Source organism: Lissotriton vulgaris, chromosome 6 (assembly GCF_964263255.1).
Source record: "Lissotriton vulgaris chromosome 6, aLisVul1.2, whole genome shotgun sequence".
Taxonomy (NCBI): domain Eukaryota; kingdom Metazoa; phylum Chordata; class Amphibia; order Caudata; family Salamandridae; genus Lissotriton; species Lissotriton vulgaris.
Genome location: NC_141694.1, coordinates 819,506,433 through 819,534,425, shown reverse-complemented (window position 1 = coordinate 819,534,425; position 27,993 = coordinate 819,506,433). Strand labels below are relative to the sequence as shown.

General features: G+C 44.6%; 1 protein-coding gene across 1 annotated transcript in view; it reads left to right on the top strand.

The window, feature by feature from the left end:
- Positions 1 to 27,993, top strand: part of SDCCAG8 (SHH signaling and ciliogenesis regulator SDCCAG8) — a 1,376,087-nt gene that overhangs the window by 281,766 nt on the left and 1,066,328 nt on the right. Inside the window, exons 10-11 of the mRNA XM_086925289.1 lie at positions 21,322 to 21,474; positions 26,341 to 26,475. Coding sequence (XP_086781415.1) covers positions 21,322 to 21,474; positions 26,341 to 26,475 — 288 coding nt within the window. The remainder of the gene's footprint in view (positions 1 to 21,321; positions 21,475 to 26,340; positions 26,476 to 27,993) is intronic.

Below are 27,993 nucleotides of genomic sequence, written 5' to 3'. Positions count from 1 at the left end.
GCCTCATCCACTATCAGGTATTACAGAGAAGATTTGCTGGCTATACGAGAACGGCTCTCTATCTGTTCCCTACCGCTAGTAGCACCGCTATGTGGCCCTTACCGCTGCACTTGCTGCTGCTGGCGACTGCCTTCCCCCTCCCGTATCTGCTGCTTAGAAATACCATCCCGGCAGATTCACGTGTCTGGGGTGAGTGCTATTAGTATATATAGCTTAAATGTCAGATCTCTGGTCAAACATCATGCGGAGATCTTTGATATCCTTACTAATGATTCTCCGGATGTGTTTTTTATGACCGAGACCTGGCTACAGGATGCAGATACATCGATACTAAACTTCGCCTTCCCCCCGGACTATGCTGTGGTTACCCTTAATCGCGGCTCGAGAGGAGGTGGAATTGCCATGGCAGTGAAGCGCCGTTACCCCTGTGAATGGAAAGAATTAAAACTTCTGGGATGTGAATGTGCCCGGTTCAAAATTTCCTTCACTCACTGCTATAGCTTTACTGGTCTTTTAATATATCGGCCTCCGGGTTGCGATGCCGCCTTTAGGGCCGCTCTCCCGGACGTTATCAGCTCAGAGGCTCTTTGCTGTGCTAATTTTAATGTGTTAGGTGACCTTAACCTGCACTTCGATTGCTCATCCCAACCCTCCATTCGGAGCTGTCTAGCCGATCTAGAAGCCTTTTCAGCTCTCACAGAGGGTGACTTCCCCCACTCATCAGGTTGGACATATACTGGACCAGTTTTCACTAATTTAGAGGAAATAACCATATGCCCACCTATCCAGCTGATATGGACTGATCATATGCTGGTGAAGGCATCTATTCCTATGTCTGAACCCCTCTTTTTGATGCAGAACAAAATTACTCTCATACGACAGTGGAATAAATTAAAGTTAGAAGATTTTTATCTTCTACTGGAGAAGGCACCCTTGCCTCCCTTCTCTGATGTCCATTGTGGCTATGAATCATTCTGTAACTGGATTGTGTCGGCCCTTGACTCGTTAATTCCTCTGGTCCGATCCAACTGTCGGACTAAAGTCCACAGTCCTTGGTATGATGGGACCTTAGCGTCTCTTAAGAGAGACTGTAGGCAAGCAGAAAGACGGTGGAGAAAATCTTTTGACCCTGCGCTTAAAACCTGCTATTTAACTCAAACTAAGGCATACCATAGGGCGGTCTGTAGAGCTTGTGCCGCCTACTATGCGCAGGAGTTTCCGAATAGTTCCAACCCCTCTAAATTGATTTTTAAGGTCCTAAAGGACCTCATGACCAAGAGGGCCACCGCAGCGGAAATATGTACAGACTCCCACTGTGAAAGTCTGGCATCCTTCTTCATCGAAAAGGTGCAAGCAATTTACCGCACCTTTCCAACTAATCTGCAACATTCGGATCTAGCTGATTGCCCTATGGGCGATGATGTGATTCTGGACCTGCTGGCCCCCCTCTCAGAGGAGGGGTTTATAATAATAAAAGGGATCTTATCATGCGCAAACATAGCCCAATGGGCGTCAAGGCGCCTAATTCCAAATCCAGCTCATAACAAAGCCCCTGCAGCTTAACCTGTGTAAGCTCTAGAAAAGATTTATTTAGCCAAAAAATTAAATCTGGCTCACCTGTGGATCCACTCACACTTGCCCACTTTAAGAACATGCAGGCGACATGTTGCACACCCGTGCTAGCTCTCATCAACCTGTCGCTGGCCTTAGGGACCGTGCCTATCAGATGGAAGCAAGCGGTAGTGACACCTATTTTAAAAAAGCCTTCCCTAGATCCGGTAAAACCTGAGAATTATCGCCCCATTTCACTGCTGCCGTGGGCCGCCAAAGTCACCGAGGCCCACGTGAATGGGATCCTGGCTTACCATCTCGCCAAAGCCAACATCTTGGACCCCACTCAAAATGGATTTTGGGCGGGCCACAGCATGGAGACTGCCTTGCTGTTTATGGTTGAACATCTGCGCTCCGTGCTGGACACCGGTCGAACAGCGGCACTCCTGTTATTAGATCTGAGTGCCGCGTTGGACACGGTTTCTCACGAGATCCTGTTACGGCGGCTAGAGGAAGCAGGCGTTAGGGGGTCCGCCTTGTGTTGGTTCCGGTCCTTCCTCTCTGACAGATCATTCCAGGTCGCTATCCCACCCGGTAAATCTACCTCCTACCCGCTGACACTGGGGGTCCCACAGGGATCATCTTTGAGCCCCACTTTATTCAACCTATACGTTAGACCCGTGGCTGCGGTAGTCAAGCGTTGGGGCCTGACAATGGTATCCTACGCGGATGACACGCAGCTGGCGGTCACGTTGAGTGGGGACTCAGATGTGGAGGCCCTCAGGTTTCGCGAGGGGCTACGTGCGGTGGCCAATTGGATGAATCAGAACTTTCTCCAATTGAACACTAAGAAGACAGAGGTCATGGTGGTCGGAAAGCAGGCAGGATGGTGGAATGATAACTGGTGGCCTCCCGAATTAGGAATGACCCCTTCTCCTGTAATGGAGATAAAAAATCTTGGGGTCTGGCTGGACTCTACTCTTAGTTTCACCTGCCACACTAAGAGGGTGGCAGCCTCTTGCTTTGGCATCATCAGGGGCCTTAGACCTGTACTTAAATTCTTCGATGCCCCCACCAGACAGTTAGTGGTCCAAGCCTCAGTACTATCTAGGATAGATTATGCCAGTGCGCTGCTAGCAGGAACAAACCAGGCTGAACTCATGCGGCTGCAGCGAGTGCAGAACGCCGCAGCCAGAGCGGTGGTAGGACTGCCTAGGCGTTGTCCGGTTTCAAGAACACTGCAAGCGCTCCACTGGCTGCCTGTTGGTCGGAGGATTGAGTTTAAGGTGCTTTGCTTGGCTTTTAAAATCTTAAAAGGCACGCCCCCCCTATATTGACGAACCTACTGACCCCTTATGTCCCCTCTCGATCCTTGAGATCTATGGGTCAGAACCTGTCTGTTGTCCCACGTTTCTTGTTGAGTAGGACAGGTGGCCGCTCCTTTCGGGTAGTGGCCGCAAAACTGTGGAACTCCCTTCCTGCTGAAATTCGGGCATTGGACGACTTATTCCAGTTCAGACGTGCCATTAAAACCTTCCTTTTTAATAAAAATCTCTGATTAAGTATCTTTTATGCTGTGTTGTGTATACCTTCTTATGGCGCCAGGACGCCCCTTTGCTGGGGCAGCTGTGCGCGGTACAAAAACAGTTAACATAACATAACATAACATATTACAAATGTAACAAAAATATGTTAAAATTTAACTTCTGTTCTTGGATTTTCGTCACAATAAAATACACTGAACATAATCTTCACAAAAGTTATTTACAAAACTTTAAGCTATTGCCATTATAAATTACAATAACTTTTATTTAAGTTTTAATTATTGAAAAAAATTTAAAAGCCATTGTTATTTGTAATATCAATACATGTAAGTCACGTAAATACAACACATATTGCATTACAAATGCTATAGGTGTCACATTTGGGAAAGTTATAACTATTGGCATTGTAAATTTTTAAGCTATTAATTTCACTATTTTCAAAAACAAAACAAATAAAAAATGTGTCATTTACAATATCAATAGCTCAAACTTTCCTAATGCGAGACCTATTGCATTGCAAATGCTTGTTGTTGTTCTTAACCTGCCATTGTTCTTCGGTACTGTAACATGTTATTGCCACATTTTGTAAGTGTCCAGTAACGAGGCGATCGTTGACTAAAATCTGCATGTCCTTAAAAAACATATGCTATGACACCACAAATTCAGCCAACAGCCTATTAAGTCCTGAATCCGTGCGCTGTCAAGCACATTAAAAGAGGTCTGTTGATCAAGTTTTAGTTACACATAGTGCACACCCCACAAGGAGGATGTTGTCCATTGCTTACCCACATCGCCAGCTGAGCCTCTCAAACTAACACCCTTTGAGAGACCCCCCTGTTTTTTCATCCCACTTAAACCCCTGACTAAAACCTTTACTCAGATTTAATCTGGCAGTATTTTGAAATCTCGAAAGCTCCTACAAGGCTTGATGATTCTCTTGTCCGTTATAATTGGCCATCTGCTTGGGATACTGAGTTTACAATGGTAGTGAAACAAAAAACCATCCAGCAAACTTTTAATAACGATCAAAACTACTTTTGAATTTGAATTTGAAGGAGAGTTGTGTTTCTTTGCCCATGAAGTTTACTTGCACTGTGGTGTTAGCCAGTCCACTCCAATAATATTTACTAAAATACGCTTTCGAACATGTTAGCCCATTGAGATATCCAGGTGGGTGGAAGGGTAAGTACACTAGTTATGTAGATTATGCCTGCTGGCGTAAGAAACCCTGCCTCGCATCATTACCATCTTTTCCGGATTCTGGCATTTAAAACCAGCTTTGGCAAAGACGGTAGGTCTGGCGATGCACATCAGCCGTTCGGCCTTGTAAATGCTTATATTGTTTTTCATGGTTTTTGTAAAACGTTATTATTAGTGAAGCTGCCGGGCACTCGTCACTCTAGAAAAAACACTGGCTAAAAGCAAAAATATGTTTTTGCTCATTAAAAGTACACTTTACCATAGTATTCTCCTGCGCTCAAGAGAACTACTTTGTACGTGTGTGCTACTTACGGAGGGGCAGGATGCTGTCACTTAAAGTGAAATTAACCTGTGCCTGTAGTGGGCTGATACACTGCCCCCATGCTGTATGCTGGTGTTGGGTGGAGCATATGTGACTGACACAATAACTGCCTTTTGACTTTGAGCTCCTATGCGTAGGACAATTGCCTGCTGCCATCGCCCAGCTCTTGGGGAGCTCAGTTTCCGTACTCAATACCCCAGCCAGAGGAGCTTGGTGGTCCAAGCCTCCACCTTGACAGTCAACCTCTGTTCATTCCCTACCCCTCCACCGGATAGGAAATCCAAGAAGCTGGATACATTTGGCAAGTGGATGTTCACTCCTGCCATCCTTGCTGTGTGGTCGGTGAACACAGCATGCCTTTTGAGCAATATTCCCAAACAATCTGGGATTTGGTTGCACATGTGCTGCCTATGGTCTCGGAGGAGCCTCAGTTGTGCTCTCCTAAGCTATTGCTGACAGGAGAGATGTAGAAAAGTTCACCATATGATGTGGACTAGATACCACCAACTCCCTCGCTAGAGCGATTTCATCATTTTCTACCTTGCGTTGCCAAGCCTGGCTGAGAACCACTGGCTTTTCAGGGAATGTCTAAGCCTGGCTTGTGGACATGTCCTTTGATGGCTTTTGTCTTTTTGGAAGGAAGGCAGACTCATCGCTGTAGAGCTTTAAAGACAGCAGAGCTACGGTCAGGTCCTTGAGCTTGTCTATGGCCCCCTCGTCAAACCCAGTCTGTCTTTCGCCTCTTTTGTGACCATGGAAGAGGCCTCCAACTGGGTCTTTATCCTTCCATCCACCATAGCTAGCCTTTTAATGGCCAATGATGTGGGTCCCTTTGACCACGTGGGAGAGGTAGCCAAAGATCAAAGCCAGTCCACCAACCCCTTGGCAGCCACAGTCTCCAAACCCCTTTTGTTTGCCTTCAGAAAAGAGGATTATTTGTACTTATCCATACCCCTTTATTTTATACCTGCGTTATCTATAATGTTGGGAATAATCTGATCTTTTACCTCCTAGGGAACTGGATTGCTGAATTTTTATCAGATGTTTATCCTTTCAAAGATTAACACGGTGTTGAATTTTATTAGTTGCCTTCAATCATATGACGCCTTTTTGTTTTTGTTTCGTGTTTCGTAGTTTGGTAAAATTCTTGTAACAAATGTAAATAGATATTGAATTGAAATACATTGGATAGCCAGGTGTTTAGCGCCATCAAGCGTCTAGTAGGGTCTACTGCGTGTATGTAATTGTAAAATACCGATAACATGGAAACTCGTAGATGGAAACTTGTTACTCACCCTCTCCTTAGTCGAGCTCCCAATGTCTCCGCTTATCATAACAGCACATTACATGAGGTCAGTATTACAGCACATCATAATATATTGAAACAAGTATTGTAAGGCAGTAGGCCTGGCCGAGGGAAGTTGGTGCGATGATGCCATTCTTTTCATTTTCTTTATTGCATGCATAGCCAACTAACAGAAAAAGAAAAAAAGAAACATGCAACCACCCTCCTGAACACGGCGGCCGTGTGCTTACAATAAAAAAAAAAAAATATATATATATATATATATATATATATAGTTTTTTTTAGTTTAATAGATCAGTCAGTACAAGTGCTGCGCAGCAGACAGGTTTTATTTCTAACAAGCATAGAAACCCTTTTTTATTTTAATGTAGGTCACAAGAAAATCTAATGCTTTTTGGCGCAAAGAAACGTTGCTATTGTCTAGGATTACCGTGTCCTGAAGACCCAGTTTAAACGCATAATTCTGAATAAGAAACAAAATAACAGACATAAAGAATGAAATGAAAAAGACATTAGCAAAGTGAAGGTATTGCCCCACCACTTCTGACACTAAACTGCACTTGTGATCAGGCAAAACGTAAACACTGTCCGTTCCAAAGATCCAGTGGCTGAAGTGGGTTAACTCATTGCCCCAGTTAACTCCTTGCCCCAGGCTGTAAGGTTTGGTGGGCGGAAGCAAGACGTGAATGACAGCTGACCAGGCCGAAAGACAAAGTGGTTTGACCCAAAGCCCCTTCCTATGTACTTTTATTTATGATTTTTATCATACCTTGAGGCTCGTATGACAACTAGAGCTGACTGTTTGAAAATCAAATGAACGCCTAACATGTGCTTGATATAATGTCATATTTTAAGATGGTAACTTAAGATCAGTAACTTTGTTCCAGTTGAAAACCTGAACGGTGAGACTTAATGAACACCAAACATCTATGATTTTAGGGTGGCTTGTGGTCTTCTTTGTCAATAATCTGAAGGAAATATGACAACCTTTCCCTCTGCGGAGCAACTGTCTGTTTCCTTAACCCTCTTTTTTATTTCTTGTGTAGCACATTGTTTTCCACTTGGGGCCAGTAAATCACTTTTACTCCACTTGGCTAGTAGGGTTGAGGGGGCTTTCCATGATAACGTGATTACTTTCTCTGCTAGTAAACACAGGTCAATTCATTTTAAAACTGCTTTGTTCCTTTTATGACGTGTAAATAGCCCCATTAAACTCCCCTTGTTCTAGTAGAGATCAGTGCAACCTCTGATCTTACCTAGCTCGATTGTTATACCTGCAAGAAATACTCACTCTCATGGCCATCCCTCATGTATCTACGCCCACTTCTGGCCATGACAACTTGAGCCTTCCGATGAGGCCCCAGGCTATATTTAACGAATTCTGTGAGGGATCAAGAAAACCCTATGTAACATGTCGTTCATAGCATGTGTGGCTGTAGATACACATGATCTGCATACTCCTACCATCTAGTTTTGGGCGCAGATTTTTGCAATACCTGTTGTGACTTCTCTCTACCCTCCTCCCCCCGCAAACAAGCATTGTTGGATCTTTAATGCATTTCAAGTCATATTCCAGAGAATGAAAGTGGGGTGTGAGGTTAAATGTAAAGGACATCTTTTCAATTCTCCCCTCGGTGCAACACAAAATACCCCTGGTCGGACCAACACTTCGTGTGTAACGCGTACATGTCGCCGAAATATGTTTAGGCTTCCCTCTCAAAGGCATCAAAACTGTTACATACATGGCCTGGGAACCTGTGAAGGCCAGAATTGTTGCTAAAGTGTGGCGAAAAAATTGACTCACTGCTAGCACACACAGCATGCAAATGTTCCTTGGCGCAGGCAATAGGTGATGCACCGCCATCTGACAAAGAAACTAAATGGATTTAAGCAGCTGGCAAGCATGTAACAGTGGGTGCAGCCTCTCATTGGTACATTCCAAACTCCATAGGCTTTCTCTCCCACTATGACAGATACCACTGGGAGGAAATGAAAGACCTGATCAAGCATCTCCCTAAGGTACGCAGGAAAAGGGGATGGTGGTGGAACGCAATGTCACACATTTTTGTGCCTTGGATGATGCGTGATTATCTCCATATCTCTGGTTTCTGGCATAAATTGCAACAGCACCTTTTTAAGGTGTCTTTTCATGGGAACGTCTCTTCGGCCCTTAGGTCAATGAGGCGCTGCAAAAAAATCAAAAAGGATATTGAAATAGCACACCAGTGGGACCCTTCAGTCCTCTGCCCCAAGATCCACATTTTTGAATCACCAAAGGCAGAACCAGAGCTCCTCCACCCATCCAAAGGCAGTGCTACCAACACCAGCAGCAGTCCTTTCAGGACTCATCGCCCTCCTTGTCCTTCACACGTGGTGGTTTCAAAGGCAGTGGCCGAGACAAGGGGTGAGGTTGTCCCGACCAGGGAGCCGCAGCCTTTACGCAGTGACTCTCATTCCTTTACCGCTATCATACAACACCTCTCCGGGGAAGACTGAGCTTTTTCCTCCACATTGGGAGAGAATTACCTCCATTCAAATGGGTGCTCTCAGTAATACATCAGGGATACTTCCTAGAGTTTCAAACCACACCACCAAATATTCTGCCTCGACCCCACGTTCTCAGCCCAGACTATCTTTAGATGCACCAGGAAGAGGCGCACAGGTGCTTCTAGTCAAAGATGCCATCGAGCTGTGCCCCCATTCCAGAGCAGCAAAGGAGTGTACTTCCTCTGCTTCCTAATACACAAGAAGAATGGGCCCCCTGGCTGATCCTCGGCCTCTTGCCCCAGAACCATCCTGTCAGACGTCATCTGGCTACTCTGTTAAGGGGTGTCCTAGGGATGCATACTTCCACATTCCCATTCCCTCAGCCCATCACCGGTACCTCTACTTTGTTGTAGGTGGATAACACTACCAGTTCAAAGCTTTGCCCTTTGGGGTCATCATAGCTCCAAGAGTGTTCAAAAAGTGTCTAGAGATGGTAGTCGTGCATCTGGGGAAAGAAAACATTCACATCTTTCCATATCTAGACGACTAACTGATCAAGAGCAGCGGCAGACAACAGTTCCTAGCACACAGTCAAATAACTGTACCCTACTGCACAAATTAGGATTCTTCATCAGTGGCAAAAAGCAAAATTCCCACTTCTAGCGCCAAGAGATTCATCCTTTTTTAGGACCGATCCTAAACCTGATCACTTGAAAAGGATACCCCATCCAAGAGAGGATGATGGCATTACAAACACTGCTGCTTCTTCCAGACAAGACATATTTTTACTGTACATATGGGAATTAAATTGTTACGGTTGATGGCTTCATACATTGCCATAGCGCTACACGCCATGGTGTACGTGCACACACTTCAAGAGTGTCTCGCAACTAAATGGTCACAAGTGGAGGGTCTGTGAGATGATCTATTTGCTCTGCAGGCCCTGCCATGGTTCTCTTCTGCAGGTGACCATTACCACAGAAGCTTCAATCATGGTATGGGGATCTCCCCACCACCACATAATTTGTCAATCCACCTGGACCCCGCAGCACAGGAGTGTCACATCAGTTATTTAAGCTCTTGGCCATTTTTCTAACCCTAACTGTGGGCATACTCCCCCCTTCCCTTCCCACCTATCTGTGTTCGCCCAGGAGATTTGGCATTGGGCTATGTGGAAAAACATTAATCGCTTAACTAAACATTTCCTGGGGGTGGACAGTGACTTAGGTGACCTGCTAAGCAGGACATATCAACAAGCCACACACGGTAACTGAATCCACAAATCCTCCAAAGGCAATTCTGCCAGTGGGGCACTCCGAGCATAGACCCATTTGCTACCCCTGAAAACGCAAAATAGTTTACCTCCTGGTACCCACAGTCCATGGGGAATGCATTCTGGAAGAACTGGTCATGTATATTTGCTTAAACATTTCCTCTTCTCTGTCTCATTCCTTATTTGGTGAGGAACATTAGGCAGCTGTCTTTGACCCTCATCCTAGTGGTTCTGACCTGGCCAAGGGAATCCTGGTGCTCCATGCTACTGTAGCTGTCGGTCATCCCAAACTGAAACTGCCTCTGAATCCCGACCTTCTCACTCAGCACCTGCGTCCAATAGCACAAACAGACCCCAAACAGTTCAACTTAGTAATTTGTCACCTAAGGTTCTAGTGGTCAGATACTTCAAGCTCCCATCAGAGTGTATGCGCATTATGCTAGAGACATATAAGTTCACTATGCGTGCTTGCTATGCAAGTGAGTGGAAAAGGTTTGCCAACGTCTGCATCACTAAACACATTAACCCCTCTCAACGTGTGACATCATCTGCTGTCTGTTACATCTACAGAAAGTAGGGTTATCTCAAACCTACAGCCGTCTACATCTGGCTAGCGATGCTGTGTATATGCGGAACAGGGTACATGCACCCCTTTTCAGAATCCCTATCATTAAAGCCTTCATAGAGGGCCTTAAAGAGTTATACCTCCCAAAACGCCTCTAGCCCCAGTGTGGAACTTGAATGTAGGTCTCACGGCTCATAGCTCCAGCCTTAAAAATAATTCTCTCTTTTGATCTGCAGTTCTTTCATGGAAGGTTCGCTTTCTGAGAGCAATTACCTCCGTCAGCGGTATTAGTAAGTTAAATGCTTTAACCATAGGAATCCTTTCTTTCAGGTCCATAAGAACAATGTGGTGCTTAGAACCAATCCTAAATTCTTGCCAAAGGTGGTCCCACTTGTTACATTAGTCAAGCCATCAAACTGCCCGCCGTCTTTCCACATGGAGGAAAGGCTTTACACACACTCAAAATGTTAAAAGGGCGCTCATGTATTACATTGACAGAACTAAGTCCTTTTGTAAAACAAAACAACTTTTTGTAGCCTTTGTGAAATCTCACATGCAACACCCCATCTCCAAGTCAGGCATTGTCAGATGAGAGTTAAATACATACAGACCTGTTATACCAAAGCAATGTGCACACTACTTGTGCCTCTTAGGAACATTCCACATGCCAAAAAGGGAGCAACTTTGGTTCACACATCTGCATCATCGGCTTGCCTGCCACCGCTTTAAGGAGAAGCCACTTTACTGTCTATGCAGATCATGGGTTTCTAGAGCCATACATGTTATGAAAGAAGAATGTTAATTTACCCTGTAACCGTCTATTCAATAAGTAGTGCTTTAGAATCAAATGCGCCCACCCTTCTCCCCAGAAGCGAGCAGTGATCACAGATGCCTTACTGTTTCCTTTGAACTTGCAATTCATAATACCAGTACAAAAGTCTTCGGCACTACACTCAACTTTCACTACTTATTCACTGAGCTGAAAACATTTTGAAGTGGGGTTTTTGTCCTGGTACGCGGTGGACCAAGGAATGAGTCAACAGGTCTTGTGACTCTAAACGTCTTTAAAGAAAAACTAGTTGCAAACATCTGGCTGGGCCTAACACTAGATGGTAAGGGTATGGAATGGATGTGAATCTACAGCTCTTAATGCTATAAACAGATAGTTACAGGTAAGTAACTTTTTCCATATTGTAGGTATGAGGTCTTGTCATATGTCGGATATCCATTTCTTCCCTCTGATGCCAACTTTGACACAGACATTGGGTGCGATATGTGAGTAATGGCTTTTGTTCTGCTCTCCAAATCAGATATTGTCTGGTATACTTTGTGGGTTTTTGCACATCCTGTCTGAACTCTGCAGCTGTCTTATGAAATGTGATCTATAGGAATCTGGAGCTCTTCCTTCACTCCTGAGAATATACATAATTTGCCAGAGGTATAAATGTCACCTTGTGCATGATCACAGAGTAGTGCCAACTAGTAATGTGAGCCGTATGTGTAATCAGTGCTAAATGAAGCAAAATCCATAAATGGGCTTTGTGAATGTACATCACACTCTCTGCATAAAGACATCACCTGAATGATTCAACTGAATTTCTAAACAGTTAAATGTCTGAATTTCATAAAGTAGAATAGCCAAAACGGTCTGGTCCATAGCAGATCCAGATATCAGGAACATTGGAAAAAGGCATGACTTGCCAACATTCAGAGCCTAGCAAATAAACTAAACGTAGTCTACTTTTCTTAAAAGGATCAAGATGCCTTCCAACACATCCCTGACATACAGCAAAACATCACCTACAGAAAATAATATTCCATGTTCTTCCACTTGAGGGAGGCTTATTTCCTCTGATATCCCAGTCCCATTCCTCTGAACCACAAACAACGGTGGTGCCATCGCTAGGATGAATAAAGATGATGGTTTGGGAGAGCCCTGCCTGGAAAAATGCTCAAACCGCAATCGCTAAGAAAAATATCTAACTGCTATATTGCACCCCAAAGGAGTTTCATACTTCAACGTAATTCATATATGAGAGAGGAATGGGCCCAGGACCCAGATGGTCTACTTTGAAGCCAAATACTATTCAACAATATGAAATCGAATGGAGAATAGGTGCATTCCTGTGTGTGGTGTGAGAAAGTGGACTTTAGTTGGAGGGCATGCATGTACTCTCCAAGTAATAAAATCACAGTTTTGTACCTGGTCCCGTTAGTTCTCAACAATTTAAACCCAAGTTAAACCCTTTGTAGTACTACACAGAGCAGAAAGACTTTACTTAGGAGAATTGTGTAAGCCATTTGTCAGAACCAAACCGTTAAATTGTAGAAAACACAATATAATAAAAATCCGAATTCAAATGATAAAATATGAGTACATTTTAATGAATAAATAGACACCAAAACAACAAAAATCTGATGCAGGGACCCGGAAATATGATTTTTAGAAGTTTAAAACAATTCTGGTGCCAAAAAGCACAAACCAATTCAAAGTCAAAATTATGGCCGATCACAATACAGTGTGGGGCCGACACATGGATCAGATTTGACCCGGTGTAAAGTTTACCTTCTAATTTGGTCATGAACTCGTGAACAAGGTTGTCAGCGAATCGGTTGCAGGCTGGATCTGAAGAGGAGCTCGTCAATGGAGCCCGACTGAGGTGCGAGTTCTCAGTGGGAGCCTCCGCTCTGGCTGGAAGTTCAAGGCTCTTGATGTCAAAGGCAAAGTCTAAAGTTCACGTACAGGGAAGGGTCCGCGGCAGGTTGCTGCTCGCCGTTGGCACAGTTGAAGTACTCTACATTCAGACTTATAAACTTTTCTGGAAGTCTAGATCCTTTCAGCGGGACGAACCAACAAGTTGAGTCTGATCAGTACTTTGATATCCGCAGCTGCAGTTCGACGGTGGTTCTTTTGGAGAAAAGTTCAGGAAAAGTTTTTAAGTGTCCAGTCCTGCAATTTTGGAGGGGGAAAGAGTACACGTTAACACCAGCCAAGGGTCCAGGACCTTTGGAGCACAACTTCGGGGTTAAGGTTCAGTCTCCTAGAAGCCACCAGCAGGGTCCAGGGCAAATCAAGTTGGAAGTGGTGAGCTGAGCTCAGTAGACATTAGAGCGCCTTGCAGTTTTTGTGTTCCTGGAACTTAACGGTAGGCTGGCCAACTAGCCCTTGGAGTCAACTCTTCTGTCCTGGATACAAGTGGGAACAGGTCCAGTCCTTGGCACTTCTCTCCACAGGTTAAACAGCAGGTGCAGTCTATCTTCCACAGGTTCAGTTGTAGTCTGAAGAAGGCAACCCGGGGTGCCACATTTATGTCTGGCACCTGGGTGGGGAGAAAACTTTCTTCCCAGTAGGGAAAAATACCCCAGGGGTAGCCTTACCCACTTTGACATCATCCTGGTAGTTTAGTCCTAAATAAATCACACAGCACTACTCTGCTAAAATCCAACACGGAAGTGCCTTTCTTCCCCTGGGCAGAGCTTTGGGCATACCACTGAGGTCTGTCTAGGGAAATGAGAAACTTACCCTGCAAACCAGTTCTGAAACCACATTTTCCCTCACAGGGATTGGTGCCACTCTGGCTACCTGGACAGTAGAAGGGGCCGACCTTGGTGTGAGTTACATCTGCTTGTGACAGGGGATGCCCCTTTGAAGCTCGTGCAGTTGGTGGGCACATCCCCAAAGTGATCCTGTCAAATAGGACTTGTTACAACGCAAACATTTACAATGCATGACTTTTCAACACGGTTTTTACATCGCAACATCCATTACAACACATGATTTTACAACGCATGCCATCACAACGCATTTTTAGAAACTACATTTACAACACATTCCATTGCAACGCATACAATTACAGCGCATAATACTTTTAGGGCAACTATAGGGTAATTGTTGGATAGTGTAGGGGTAAAAATTACTATTCCCACTCCAGGGAGCGCAACAGTAGGTAAAGTGTTGGATAGTGTAGGGTTAAAAATTACTATTCGCCATTACTTACCTTATAATGCGTTGTAATGGCATGCGTTGTAGTGACATACTTTGTAATGGAATGCGATGTAAAGGCAGTTGCGTGGTAGTGACTGCGTTGCGTTGTAAATGTAGTGCGTTGTAATGACTACTTTATAATTGTTGTTTCCCATCCTGTCAGGAGGAGGTCCCAACTTTGTCCACTGTCTTGGAGCAATACACATCTCACCACATGAGATCGGTTAACAGTCAGGTGACACTGAGCACTTGCAGAAAGACACATTTGGCTTGGGTAGGAACATGCCACCTTTCCAAATGAGTCATTTTCGAAATAGTATTTTAAAATTGGAGTTGACCATTGGATTGTACTTTATATTATTGTTAGATAGAGTCTTTGGATCATGGTTCTAGCTATTTCCAAAGGTGTTATGGTGTAACCCAGTCTTTTCCTATTGGTGAGCCAGCCTTGCTACAGTGAAAAACAACTTTAAAGATTTTTCACTGTCAGGACATGTAAAACTTATTTACACATGTCCCAATTTTTAAATAACATGCACCCTCTTAAAGCATTTTGGGCCTACCTTAGGGTGACATAAGTATTAAACAGGAAGGTTTAGGCCTGTAAAGGTGTATTTTGCCAGGTGTAATTTGTAATTTCTAAAAATGCACAGTAAAGCTGCAGAGAGAGGCCTGAATAGGTGGCACAATAGGTGCTGCAGTCCACTAGTGACATTTACCTTACAGGCCTTTGGTACCTAGGGTACCATATTCTAGGGACTTATAGGTAACTTAGAGGTGTCAATTAGGGTTGTTAACCAATTCAACACGCTTTTAGGGGTCATAGCACGTGCACTGGAGCCTGATTAGCAGGGCCCAGTGTGCAGAATCCAAAAACCAACATCATCAGTACAAAAACATGGGGATGATCATGCAAAAGAGGCCTTTTCTTACATTAGGTAAGACCCCTGAATTGCAATTCTAAAACGTTTTGGAATGTCTCCACTCATATCTATTTTAAACCACTTATTACAAGTACATCGAAGCTCATGATCTCATTGAATACGCTAATAAATAAGTGAACCCAGCCAAAACAAGAATAACAACGATTCCTAGACATTATCTCAGAACCACAATTTTGGATTTTGTAGGCCCAATATACATAGCTCCATCTTCATTTGTTAACAACCTTCTCCATGTCAAGAAGGCAACCTATCCAAAAGAGTCCCATTCGTTTACCTCTATGGTCATGTAAATATAATATCCGTATGGGTTCAGTTTTGCGAGCAGGAATGAAACCTCGTTGGTCATATTACGCCAGGCCAGAGATTACTTCCTGAAATCTAATGCACATCATTTTGTCTAGAATTTTGAAGTCTTGCTTCAGCATTCATAGTCGAAAGGAAGTCGATGTATTATAGGGGGGGGTTCTTTCTTAGTTTAGGTACAAGTAGCAGAGTATCGGCACGTATGAAAGGTATGTGTGTCGTTGAAGCAGCTGGGATGCAAATATCTCTTCTCTTGTAGGATACATTTCAATGAGCAACCCATCCAAATGAGGCACTTTCTTTCTGCTAAGTACTGCAGTGGTCTTGTTAAATTTTTCCAGTGTTGGACCAAGTAAACGAGCTGTGCTTTATCTACAAATTCCTATATCTGAATTGGCTACAGTAGCAGTGTTTAAGCATACTGTGCCTGATGGTACTTGTGAAACAGTGCTTTTATCTGTTCTTGTGAGTGGGCCAGAGATGCATTGTCTCAAATTATAGTAGTTATCCCACTCTTCAGACTGTGCCTGGAGAGCAGCCAGGCCTGTGGTAAGTAAGTAATGTGTTTCTAAAGCGCCTGAATACCGAGGCGTCTTGGCGCTAGTGTGCTGCCACTAATCCGGTAAAAAGAAAGAAGACCTTCTTAACACTGGAAAGAAGGAGCCAAGTCTTCAAGAATCTCCTAAAACACACCCTGTTCATTTGAGACCATAATTACCAGATATGCCACCCCTGTATCTTCTGTCCCCCAAACTAGAAACAGTTCCTGAACATAATGATGAGCAGACGAGCATAACGTCTAATGAAAACCTCAACACAATCTCCCTGCAGAGCACAGCCACTCATCCAGGCAGTGACTGTCAAAGGACTACCTCATTCATAAAACACCAACAGCACAACTCACAGTCAGTTAACAACTCTAAGTTTCCACATAACAGAGGTCATTTAAGAGTCCTTTCTCATCCTCATTGCAGAGATTTCCATCAAAGTGCACTGTCCTTATTGGGTCAATTAAATTACAGCAGTGCACTTCCCAACCCGTGCTGGAGCTTAGTGATGCAGACTTGGGTCTTTTATACATAACTCAACCTAGAGCAACAGATTTATGAAATATGAATTCTGTTTAGAGGAAATTGTGCAGCATTTGTTGTTCTGTGCTTGCTCATGGCCCCTTCCGCCGTACAGGTTGCAGGGAACCCATTGCTCCCAAAGTGCCCGGATCTTTGGGCCTAAGGAGTGTCTCAGGAAGAACAGGTGTCCTCGGCAGCCCCCTAAAGAAGGACATTGGTTCAGATGCTCCATAAGACCCACAGCAGTCTTTTCTGTCACTTCCAGCCCACCATTAGCATAATGTAGCCCTTCCAGTCAAAAAGGGCTTGACCCTGAGATGGCCTTTATTAACACTTACCCTAGTGACGTGGATCTGTTGCCCAGCTCCGAGCACTGTTATGTCACTGCAGGGCAAGAAGAGCTTCAAGCTAATTTATTGAAACCCACATTTCCTTTTACATGCTATTAAAATATAGGTAAATAGAACATGTATAAATAAACCACTCACTTCCATTAAACATTTTCAAATTCTAAGAAATAAAGATGTGTATGTTTGTGTTTTGGCTGGCTGGTGCAAGTAATGACGTGTTGGTATAAGAGTGTTATGTCGTTAGGTAGTAGTGAATCTATTAATGTATGCCTTGTATGGAGTGTAGAGTGAGGTAGGTGGTGTATGATGTGATGTACAGGTGGAGCAGGGCTTACTCGGTAGGTGGCGATATGTGTTGATATAGGGTGTGGATGGAGGTGTGGAGTGTAAGATGCTCGGGCTGTGTGGTATATCAGTGGTTTAGGTTTTACTTAGGGGAATAGGGTGTAGGTAGTGGAGGTACTGTACAGAGGGTTGTACACAGTGGTGTTGGTTATAGGAGGCACATGTTGTGGGCAATGGTGTGGCACATGGATGAAGGTAGTAGTGTAAGTGGTGGAGATTGCAAGTGGTAATGTAGGGTTTACTTTTGTGTGTGATTGTAGGTGGTTGTGTTAGTCGTTTTGCAGATATAGATATATAGGTAGTGACATGGGAGCAAAGTGTGCAAGGCAACATGAGCTGAGTGAAGGATATGGACCTTATTCAAGACTGTCAAACCCACCAACTCTTAACAATCGAATTGTAATCTCAAAATGATATCTGCCCAATGAGGATTTTGCATTTCTCATTCCCTCTGTATCCTTGCTCCTTAATGCCCTCTTCTCATTGGGAACCGTTTATATTAGCCAGAAAAATAATTTTGTCAAATCCTTATTGAAGAAGCACAGCCTTGAGCCCAGGGCAGAGAGTAATTACAGACCAATATATTTGCCCCAAGCCGCTACTAATGTCCAGTCAAGGCTATAGCTTTAAATATACCTTTAGGACAGAAGGGCAATTAAAATAAGGAACATTATAAAACACATAAGGTCTTAGCAACTTTGGCACTGGGATATGGCCCAAAATTAACGATTAGCACTTAACTGGTAGGACACTATAATATAAATACCATGATGCCCTATCAATGTTTTACAGGGGTGAAATGTTTGGTGTCCTCTGTTAGCTTGCAGACTTATCAGGCCTCTGTTCATTTCCTAAGGATTCCGTTTACAGAGCCCTGTCAATTAAGCAAAGGTACCCAACAGAATGCTATAATATATGTTGCTTTCTGCTATGTATGTGCCTTTTGCCTTAGTGTTTCATTTGCTGTGAAGCCAAAAAGACAAGTCATTGGATGTGAGCCAGTGTGACAGAAAATAAGTAGAATAGTTGACAAAAAAAACTCAAATCAGTCAAAATGAGCTGGAGAGCTTTCTAAAGTCAGGCTGTTTTCAGGGTCTGAAATGGCTAGTTTGACTAGCAAGGGTCTTGGTATCCAGTTAACATTGATGCTGGAGTTCTGGTAATGAGTATCAGGGCCTGGGATACAGTTCAGTGGAGACCAATTAAGGGCCCAACTGTTCAGAGTTAATGCTTGCTGACTGCTGATGCTCTAGCTGGGATTGTGCCCAAAGTATATCTCTGAGAGTGGGTATTTCCAAACTTCATGAGCCTATCCTGACACTGGCTCTTCATAAATGAGATTTTCTGTTGGTGGGGCTGGTGAAGGGCCCTAGGGCATCGACCAGTCCCTCCAGTAACCACATGTGGTTTATCACCTGGAATGTAGATGTAGGAAATTGAATGGAGTTAGGACGTATGACAGTTGTTTTGGGGTCTTTGAAGTAAAGAAACACACCCTCACTCACAGCTGATCATTTCCTTGGACCGATGCAAAGAAACATCCTTTCTATCCGCAATCAAAATCACAGGTTTTCCTATTCTTACTTTGGCGTTATGGGCGTCTGCAGCCTACTGGATTGCACTGGTTTGACCCCACACTGCTGCTAGGAATGGTCCCACTATCCTGTCTTCTTTTTGCTGTTGTTAAATATTGTCTTTGCTCTAATTCAAGGTAGAAATTGATCAGTTTGTCGATAGTGTCTGGTAAAGCCAGCTCACTGTAAAACACTCTCACTTGAGCGTCACCAGGCCATTTCAGCAATGATAGCAAGCTTCTAAAATAAATGTTTTAGCTAAGGAGCTCCCAATACCTATGCTAACCCTGAAAACCTCCTGTCAGTCACTTGGGAATTAGTAAAGCGGCGCCCAATCATCTTGGTCTTCATCAAAGCCATGGCTCAGATCAAAACATTTCCTTCCTGATTCCTTAGGGTGTGTGCAACCTTGACTCTGCCATAGATCATCAACTGTGGTCAGTTCATGTGGTGATGGCAGCCTTTTTTGTAATTAAGATCTGGTATTCCTGCAGCAGGAGGGGAAAGCAGCTGATCCCAAACCCCAGGAATGCTGGAAGCGTACCCCAGGATGGTGGCATGTTTTCACAAACCCTTGAATTGATCAACTCTGGGAGTCCCTAATAAAACTGATTTTATGAAATTTCACATACTCTGAAGCCCCTCTCCATACAAAAGCAGGCATTTCCAACGATAAGGTGCCATCTCTCTGTGGTCTGAAATGCAAGTTCCATATATTGGATTGTCTTCTCCAGGTTTCACCCATAAAAAAAATGTATGTGCGGTCTGCAAAATTACTTCCTTTAAGTGCCTCATTTCAAGGGAAGGGTTCTTTCATCTTCAGCTTGGAGGGGCTTCTCCTGCTCCCCACACGCTGAAATATGCGGATCCACTATCTCTGGGACGGTAATTATCTGGCTGTGTGGTTTGAGCACCACAATATTATGGACCCAGAAAGACCAGAAAACTTTTAGTTGCCCACAGCAGTACTTCCCACCCCCATGGATAGCGCTGCAGGCTACTTGTAATGAGGGCCTCTGATACACATATGCATGGAATTTCCTACTCCTTCTGAAACTACAAATTAGTGGTGCTAACAAACTAGTGATGAAGTTGAAACTGATGGACACAGGATTCAGTACACGAGAACCTACAGAAGAAGCCACAATATTTTACGACCTATGTTATGTCCTTAGGGGCGATGATGTGTTGTCAGAGAGTCCACCCAAAATATGCTAGATTACCGGGAATCTGGAATATGGAGGCTCATAATGTATTATGTGCAACATGTTTGATACCGCTCCTGGAAAGATCGGGTCAGATTGTTAAATGGCTCCAACAAGGATGTGGAAATCTATGAGACTCTTAGGTGCTAAAAAGTGTGTCTGAACACTAGATTAGAAGTAGTAAAATATCAGAAAATGTAAAAACTCTAGGCATTTTCTCTTTTTATGGTTAGAGGAAATATAATGTCTCAGGGTCTTTTCTACCTGGACTGTCATGTTTTACCTAAAGTTGGCCGAGTCCTTCTTGTGTCTATGAATTCTCTAAGGTGCTTCCATATTTTATCCCACTCCACTGTGTAATTTCGGCCCACATTGGGACCTTCCAATGATGAACCATGCCAATGCACATCAGCTCTTAACGATGGTCCATCTTGCTTAGCCATTACACAGTTTCTAGAGACTCCAGTTTCATTCACATGGTGAGGTGTACTCTACCAGGGCCTTCTTCCTGGGACTCCAGGACCAGTGTTGCACCTCTATAGGATGCAAAGAAAGGACCAGAGTCCTGTTGAGAGTGGGAGTAGGACTTATTCATATTACTTTACAAATGGATATAAGTTTGGTTGCTGGGAACAGGAAGTGGTCATTGGGTGTTTGAGAGATGATGAATGTGTCGCATTAGAGAAGATGGCTGGGTACTAAAGAAGTGATTAGTGTAAGAAGGGCGAGTGACCTAACCTTACACCACCATGTTAAATAATTTTCTTTCATTACAAGCCTGGAATTGGTAGATTATTAGTAAATGTTCGCAGTAAAGACAGGTGAAGCTATAGATATATTTTAGAGCCTTGTTAGCATGGTTTGATTTCAGGTCTGTATTGTCATCACTGTAGAGATGCAAAATGTCATGAGTAGTCTCTTGTACATAGACACGTTTATTTGATCATTGCAATTACTTCAGGATATGTTCCGAGAATAGCACTTTGTTCCAGGCACACTGCATACACAATGTATTGCACTTTGTGGCAATCAATAAACCAAAAGAAAGGTAGAATTTGGTATATTGCACTTAGACACAGTTCCTATTGGTGCTAAATGAAAGAATCTGAGTACTGCAGTAAAATAGTATATTTGTGGCTTAATCTGTTTTCTATTAATTCCCAAAGCCAATTGATTCATTTCAAAATTAAACTTCTGTGTCTATATTTTTTAGGTCTTTCTCTCTGTAGTTGTAGAGTGATGAATTCTTTAATAAGTTGTTTCAATTATTTATAAAATATTCATTACACTCCTGTAGGCTCTAATTCAATGTGAGCAGCTGAAGAGTGAATTGGAAAGAAAGAAAGAACGCCTTGAAAGGGAAGTGGCTGTGCAACATGAAAAGATGGCTAATGAGAAGCAAAATATACGTGACGAAATGAGTAAAGAAAGAGAAGAGTTGGCTTCAAAGGTAATGGATTTGTATTTAAAAATGTGAATGAACTTTTAACCCATATTCTTTATTTGGACTTTACAAGCTGTCACTGAGCCATCTTCCTTTGTCTTTCACTGATAATGTTTGTAGCTGTTCTTTCTGATGGATAGTAGCCACAGAGGCATAACCTTTAGAATATTCTCAGGTGCCAGAGTGCATCCTGAGAATTTTTAAGCAATAGCACCTGTGTATGACTAAATGGTGCCACCTGACTCCGCAATGGCCACGTGCTGCCACCCCTCTCCTAAAACCACAGCATTGAAGCTGTGCTGCGATTGCAGGAAGCATATGTCGGTCACAAACCCTGACAACATATGTTTCTTGGGATTGGACTCCGGTCGCGACTCGCAGCTGTGTAATAAGTGCACCCTAATGCACATAAAACTGATCAGAGAGCAGGAATCAAAGTTGTACATCTCAGAATGCAGGGGATTGCGTTCGAAAGAGTGGTTTTGCTTCCGCCCCAGATTGAGAGAAAGCTCCAGATCATAGCGCTGTTTCCATCCTAAATCCGAGTCCTGCCAAAAGTCATTGGGTAAGTTGAAGTTTATGGTGTATCGCAAGCGCAGGAAAGAAAAGCAGAATTTATCCCCCTCTTGCTACTCAGTCAGACAATAAGTAATGTATTCCGCACTCAAACTGCCTTTCTCCTCCAACATCCACTGACTCTGAGGCCAGTCAGCAGTTGGTCCTCGAGCACCCTGAATTCTCTGAACCTGCATTGAGCCTGTAGCAGTAAGAGGCCCTTAATGAGGTTATGCTGCAAATCTTTACAATGCTGCTGGCTCCCTCTTTAGAACCTTTTGGGCTCCATCGAGCTGCAGGAATGAGTCGCATTTGCAGCAGCTGGCCCTCCCTCCATGTGCTAACCGGATCCTTCAGGACCCACACCTAGCCCTGTGCTCATCCCGATCCATACTTCTACTCCTGCTCCAAGGTCCACACTGGTCCCTACCATCTCGGCACTGCTGCTGACTTTGTTGGCCCCCAGGACTCCTGAAGGATCCTGTTTACCTCTACTCTATTCAAACTACACTTGTGGTCTTCTAGGATGGAAAATGGGGTTCTAAGGCTACTAGGGTATGAGTGGGAAACTATGAAAGCTTTCTTGAAAGGGGAATGCTTAGGAAAAGTATATGGTAATAAAACGCAGCTTCAACTAGACCTTACAGACCAGGAAGCGAAGTTAGCTGTCATGCAACAGGGGACCACACTAACACCGCAAGAACAGAAGGAGAGGTTAGGAGTAAAAAAAAGTTGGGAGGCATCATTTTTTTGTAACATCATTTTTATTGCAGTACCAAAATTTTGCATACACAGTACAAAGATGAATATTAAATCAATACAGTGTGATGGTGCACAGTTGTTCGACGACCATTATTACACAGCCAGTGTGCCCCCATCCAGAAGGCCGGGCTGCGGCAACAGTATGTCCATCTCCTGCATCCTCTCTCGATACCCATTTCTTGAAACCACAGGAGGACATGGACCGCTTTTAAATTTTCACCCCTCCCCCTCCCCCTCCCAACAACCCCCCGAACTCCCCAACACCCCACCCCAATGGCTGCGCTATAGTGGAATCCTAGAAAACGTAAGTCCCGGTTTGTGCAAGAAGGAATGTAACATTCGCTAAGGGTGTGTTCCTGGCGTGTTGGTGGGGTCAACTACATCAGAGTCCGTGTCGTCTCCCTCCTCCTCCCCAGTACCATCTCGGAGTGCCTGCACTATAGTCTCCCATGCTGACGCCCTCTCCAAGGCTTTCTCATCCCCAGCCCTTCTAGCCAGCTGATATCTCAAAGTACTTTCCCACGCCGCCCACTTAAGACATTCATTGTACCAACGCTTATACGCTTATAATTGATTTCCAATTCCTGGTGATTTCCCTCTTCGCCAATATCAATCCCATATCTATAAACCTGCTGGTCGTCTTATTTTTAGGCGTGTGAGGAAACCAGTGCAGTACTCCCACCGCTTTAGTGTATTGTATCTCTCTATCCGTGGCGTTGTTCAGTGCCCTCCCAATCTATCTCCTGCCAATAATCCCTCAACTGGGGGCAGTCCCAGAGCATATGACCCAAGTCTGCCTCCAGTGTGTTGCACCTAGGGCAGGCCGCCTGTTCCACCCCAAAATACTGCTTCAGTTTCCCTGGAGTAAGATATGCCCTATGAAGAATGTAGAAATGTATAAGTTGGAATCTGGCGTTCTCGTGCTCTTTCGCGCCCTCCGCAGCAGTTGACCCCAGGTGGCATCGGGGATCTCCGTTTGGAGGTCCAGTTCCCATTTAGCTTTCAGGGCAGTGAGCGGCTGCAGGGTTTCCCGTAACATTCGGGAATACAGACAGGTCACTGCCTTAAAAGTTCCCGCTGCCATCATCGTGTATTGGCAAGCCATAGAAGTAGCAGGTTCCGGCAGCCCTTCGCACCAGTGCTCCTGCATGGCGCCAGTCACTGCCGCGTGCAAGAGATAATCTCCCCTCGGCAAGTCAAATCGCTCCTGTAGATCCTGGAACGGAAGCAATGCTCCGTCCTCATAGAGATCGCCCAACATCTGTAGCCCAGCCTCTTCCCAACCCAGCAGTCTCGACCAATCCCCACCATGAGGTAGGGCCGTGATCATGCCCAGCGGGATCTCCGGTGCATACATGCGACGGAGTCCCGCCCGTTTACGCGCCCGGTTCCAGCAAAGCCGAAACGTCTGTTCCTCCACCGTCAGGTCCCTGACGAGCAGTTTCTGATGAAGGGTAATATACGCAAGCACATGACGCGGGGTGCCCTCGTCTCTGCCGTGTTCTGGGCCTCGGTAAACCCTTGCGACCTCCTGGGTAAAGGTTGGCAGCTGTGCCGCCAGGTAATAGCACTCAAAATCAGGAACTGCCATACCTCCCTCATCCTTGGGCCGCAAGATGGTATCTAGCGCTATTCGTCGCCTACCTGTACCCCAGATAAACGCTATAATCAGTGATCTTAAACGGCGGAAGACGGAGCCGGCTATCCAGACTGGCAGGGTTCGGAAGTAATATAATAGCCTAGGGAGCGCCACCATCTTCAGCAAGGAGACACGACCCGTCATTGAGAGTGGGAGGGTGGCCCAGAAGTCCATATTCCCTTTCAGGGCGTTAATGCAACGGGTGATATTACCATCCAGCATATCTGCAGGTGTATGATATACATAAACCCCCAAATAGTGCAGGCAATGAGGCTCCCATCTAAGTTCCTGAGTGGTGAGAGGGCACGGCTCTCCCCGTCGCAACGGGAATAGGCAAGACTTGGTCCAATTGACCTTCAGGCCCGATAACCTCCCGAACAATTCAAGTAGTCGCCTCGCACCCACCAGTTCCTCATCTGCATTAGCCAAAAACATCAGCAGGTCGTCCGCGTACAGCGAGATAGCGTGCGGTCTGGCCCTATAGTCCAATCCCCTATAGTAGCGTCCCGATCTGGCTTCCGCTGCAAAAGGTTCCATCGCCAACGCGAATAAAAAAAGTTGGGAGGCATCAAGGATACACTGGACAGGCTAACACTCAGAGATTATCAACAGTGACCCCACTAAGAGTGTAATCAATCTATTAAATGTTTAGCCCGGTTACTCAAGCAGGAGCGAGAAATTTCAGGGATGCTCTCTTTGACCGTATCTGATGGCTTCAGGGCAACTACACAAATGGTAAATAATAAAACATTCAGTACACATCTCCAGGCTGTAAATAGTAGTTTACATCACTTGAACCATTCCCCTTCGTCAACCTGGGATTCCAGGTTAACTTTAAAATAGCACTGTAAAATTAAACATAGCCTTATAGACCTTAAACATTGTTACTTTAGTAGCCTATTCATCTCATTGCTAAAGATCCAAACGTGAGCCAATGAGGTGAAAGCACAATAAAAACATTTCGCCCAGAGACAGCTATACCTGAGATTTCTACTGAACATTGTGTCCAGCGGGAGAACCTTTGAGCTTTATTCATCTTTAGACAAGTGTTTTTCTTCATAATATTTATCCTACCCTTGGGGCAGCCTTTTAACACCAGTGGGTTCTCTCAAGTGTGTAATGAAGCCATATCAGATTCAACCAAAAAGAGCATTTAAGGCCATATTGTTTGTGTGTGAATGTCAAGGTCCATAGTTAGGATCCTTTTGAAAAATTCATTTCTCGCCTATGTCCAGCCCAAAAGGCCAAAGACTGCAAGATTTGAAGAAAAGTTTCTACAAAAACCTGCTTTTATGGCTTCAGATGACCATGTCAATGGATGCCTCCTTCTTAACATCCTCTAAATTCTTAGAATTAGGATCTTTGCTCCCAATGACATTAGTCTCCCCCTTCTTATTAGTATAGGGTCTTAAAGCTTTCAATAGTACACTTTTGGGCGAAATGTGTGGCACCTACCTCGCTCACCTTACACTTGGTTGTATCTGTGCAGAACGGTTATAAGAATGAGTGTATGTTGTAGGATTTAGTTTAAGAATGGGAGTCACTGTGCAAGATAGACCTGAGTGCATAGGTGGACGGAATCTCACAGTAGTTCACACACAACAGGAAGTTTCTAAGCTACTGATGACTCCATCTTTTGTAAATTTGACACAATGAGCTTTGACAACAATGCCAAGTGCATCATCGTTGTAGTATGAAGAAGAACTATTTTGACTCCCGCTTTTAAGTGTAACGTTTATTTTTCTCAGCAACGTTCTTAAGATTGTAAATGTGGGGGTGAAGCATGCTTGAACCTCCTTGTACAATGGCTTACTCTACATGCCTCCCCACTGATGAATGCTACTGTTTCAGTGGCTGTCTCTGCATTGTCTTATGAGTTTGTTTGCAATTCTTATTTTCTCCTGCTTTGATTGTAGATGACAACAATGTTGCAAAATGTGGCAGAGCGTGACGCTCTGCTCGAGAGACTAACAAGGGAGAAAAACTCCATTGCAAGTCAGCTGGAGGAAGCACTAAAACAGCTCTCTTCTAAAGACATCGAAGCAAATGAGGTAACAAATAAAGAAAAAAAAATACTAGATGGTTCCCAGCACCGTGAGTTTGATTTTGTATGGGTTGTACTTGCATGAACTGTCATTTAAAAACAAAGCCATGCTTTAGTTTACATTGTAAATTCAGCAGTGTTTTAGCTCAAAGGCAAACAAGTAATGTTAGACACTGATTTGCTTCCCTTTCTGTGTCTTGTTCTCTTACTGCAGTGGCTCGTAAGTTTTTAGGTCTCGCTGGTGTTAGCAGCGCAAAGCGCTGCTCCAGCGAAAAGACCTTATGTTGTTCACTTGCCGGGAATGTTGGACAGGGGAAGGGTACGCGCTTTCCCTTGGCGATTTCACCTCATGGGCGTGCACGTCGAGCCCTGCGCCGTGCACATCTCCTGTCCACATTCCCAGCAAGTCAGCCTCTCGGCTCTCTCAATCGCGCGCACGCACACACACACAGCCACACTCACGCATGCCCAAACACACGCAGGCACACACACACACACCCCTCCCTCTCCCCCCTCTTACCTCACCGGGCTCTTTTCGCTGCGCTGGTGTCATCTCTGCATCATCTGGCACAATCGGGGCTTCTCCTGGTTAACAAGGCGGCCTGCAAAGTAACGTACGATACAACAGCACAGAAAACAAAGACATGTAAACCGTTGTCCTACCGTTGACATGGCATGTTAGTACATGAAACAAGACTGCATGCGGGAGCTACCCTGATGCAGCCGGACAGGCAGGTTTGCACACACCAGTAACTTGCACATAGGTGGCAGAGTCCGGCGAAGGCACTCAACTGCTGCGCGCACGCGCCTCTCACGCTGCTGACGCAGTCTCTCACACACTCGGGCTCGAGCAGTCCCCAGGCGTCACAAGGAGGTTTCCTCTCACGTACCCAGGCCCGAGCCCGCCGGGGGCTTCCCGCATCCGGCTCTATCTAGCCATCCCCACCAACGAGCCGGGAACCAGGAAGCTAGCGGCAGTGGGCGAGGCCTAGAACTGGTTAATATTTCAGCATCTCGCATTGTCTCGGCTCGCAGGCCTCGAGCAGGGCTCCTTGGAAACCGGGGCAGCGGACCGGAGACGGGTCGGGTACACACACGCAGTACAACTGCCCCAAGATCACCGTGCAGTCTGAAACACATACACACACAGACACTCTTCATAGAAGATTCGGACTCTTTTTTTGATAATATGGATTTTTTTATCGTTACCTTCCAATGTCGGACTGGCTTATACTATGGGGCTTTCAGGCAGTCCCAGAAGGGCTGGTGCGACTGGTCAGTGTAGGCGTTTTTTTTGGCTGGCTTGGCCTGTTTATAGTCTGACTGACTGGTCATCTTACAAACCAGCATTTGCAATGCAACAGGTCTCGCATTTACTAGAGTTAGAGCTATTGGCGTTGTAAATGACAAGGCCTTTATTTTATGTGTCGGTTTTTAAAACATAAATAAAAGGCATTGTCATTTACAATGGCAGTAGCTTAAGCTCTTGCAAACGGGAGACCTATTCCATTGCAAATGCTTGTTG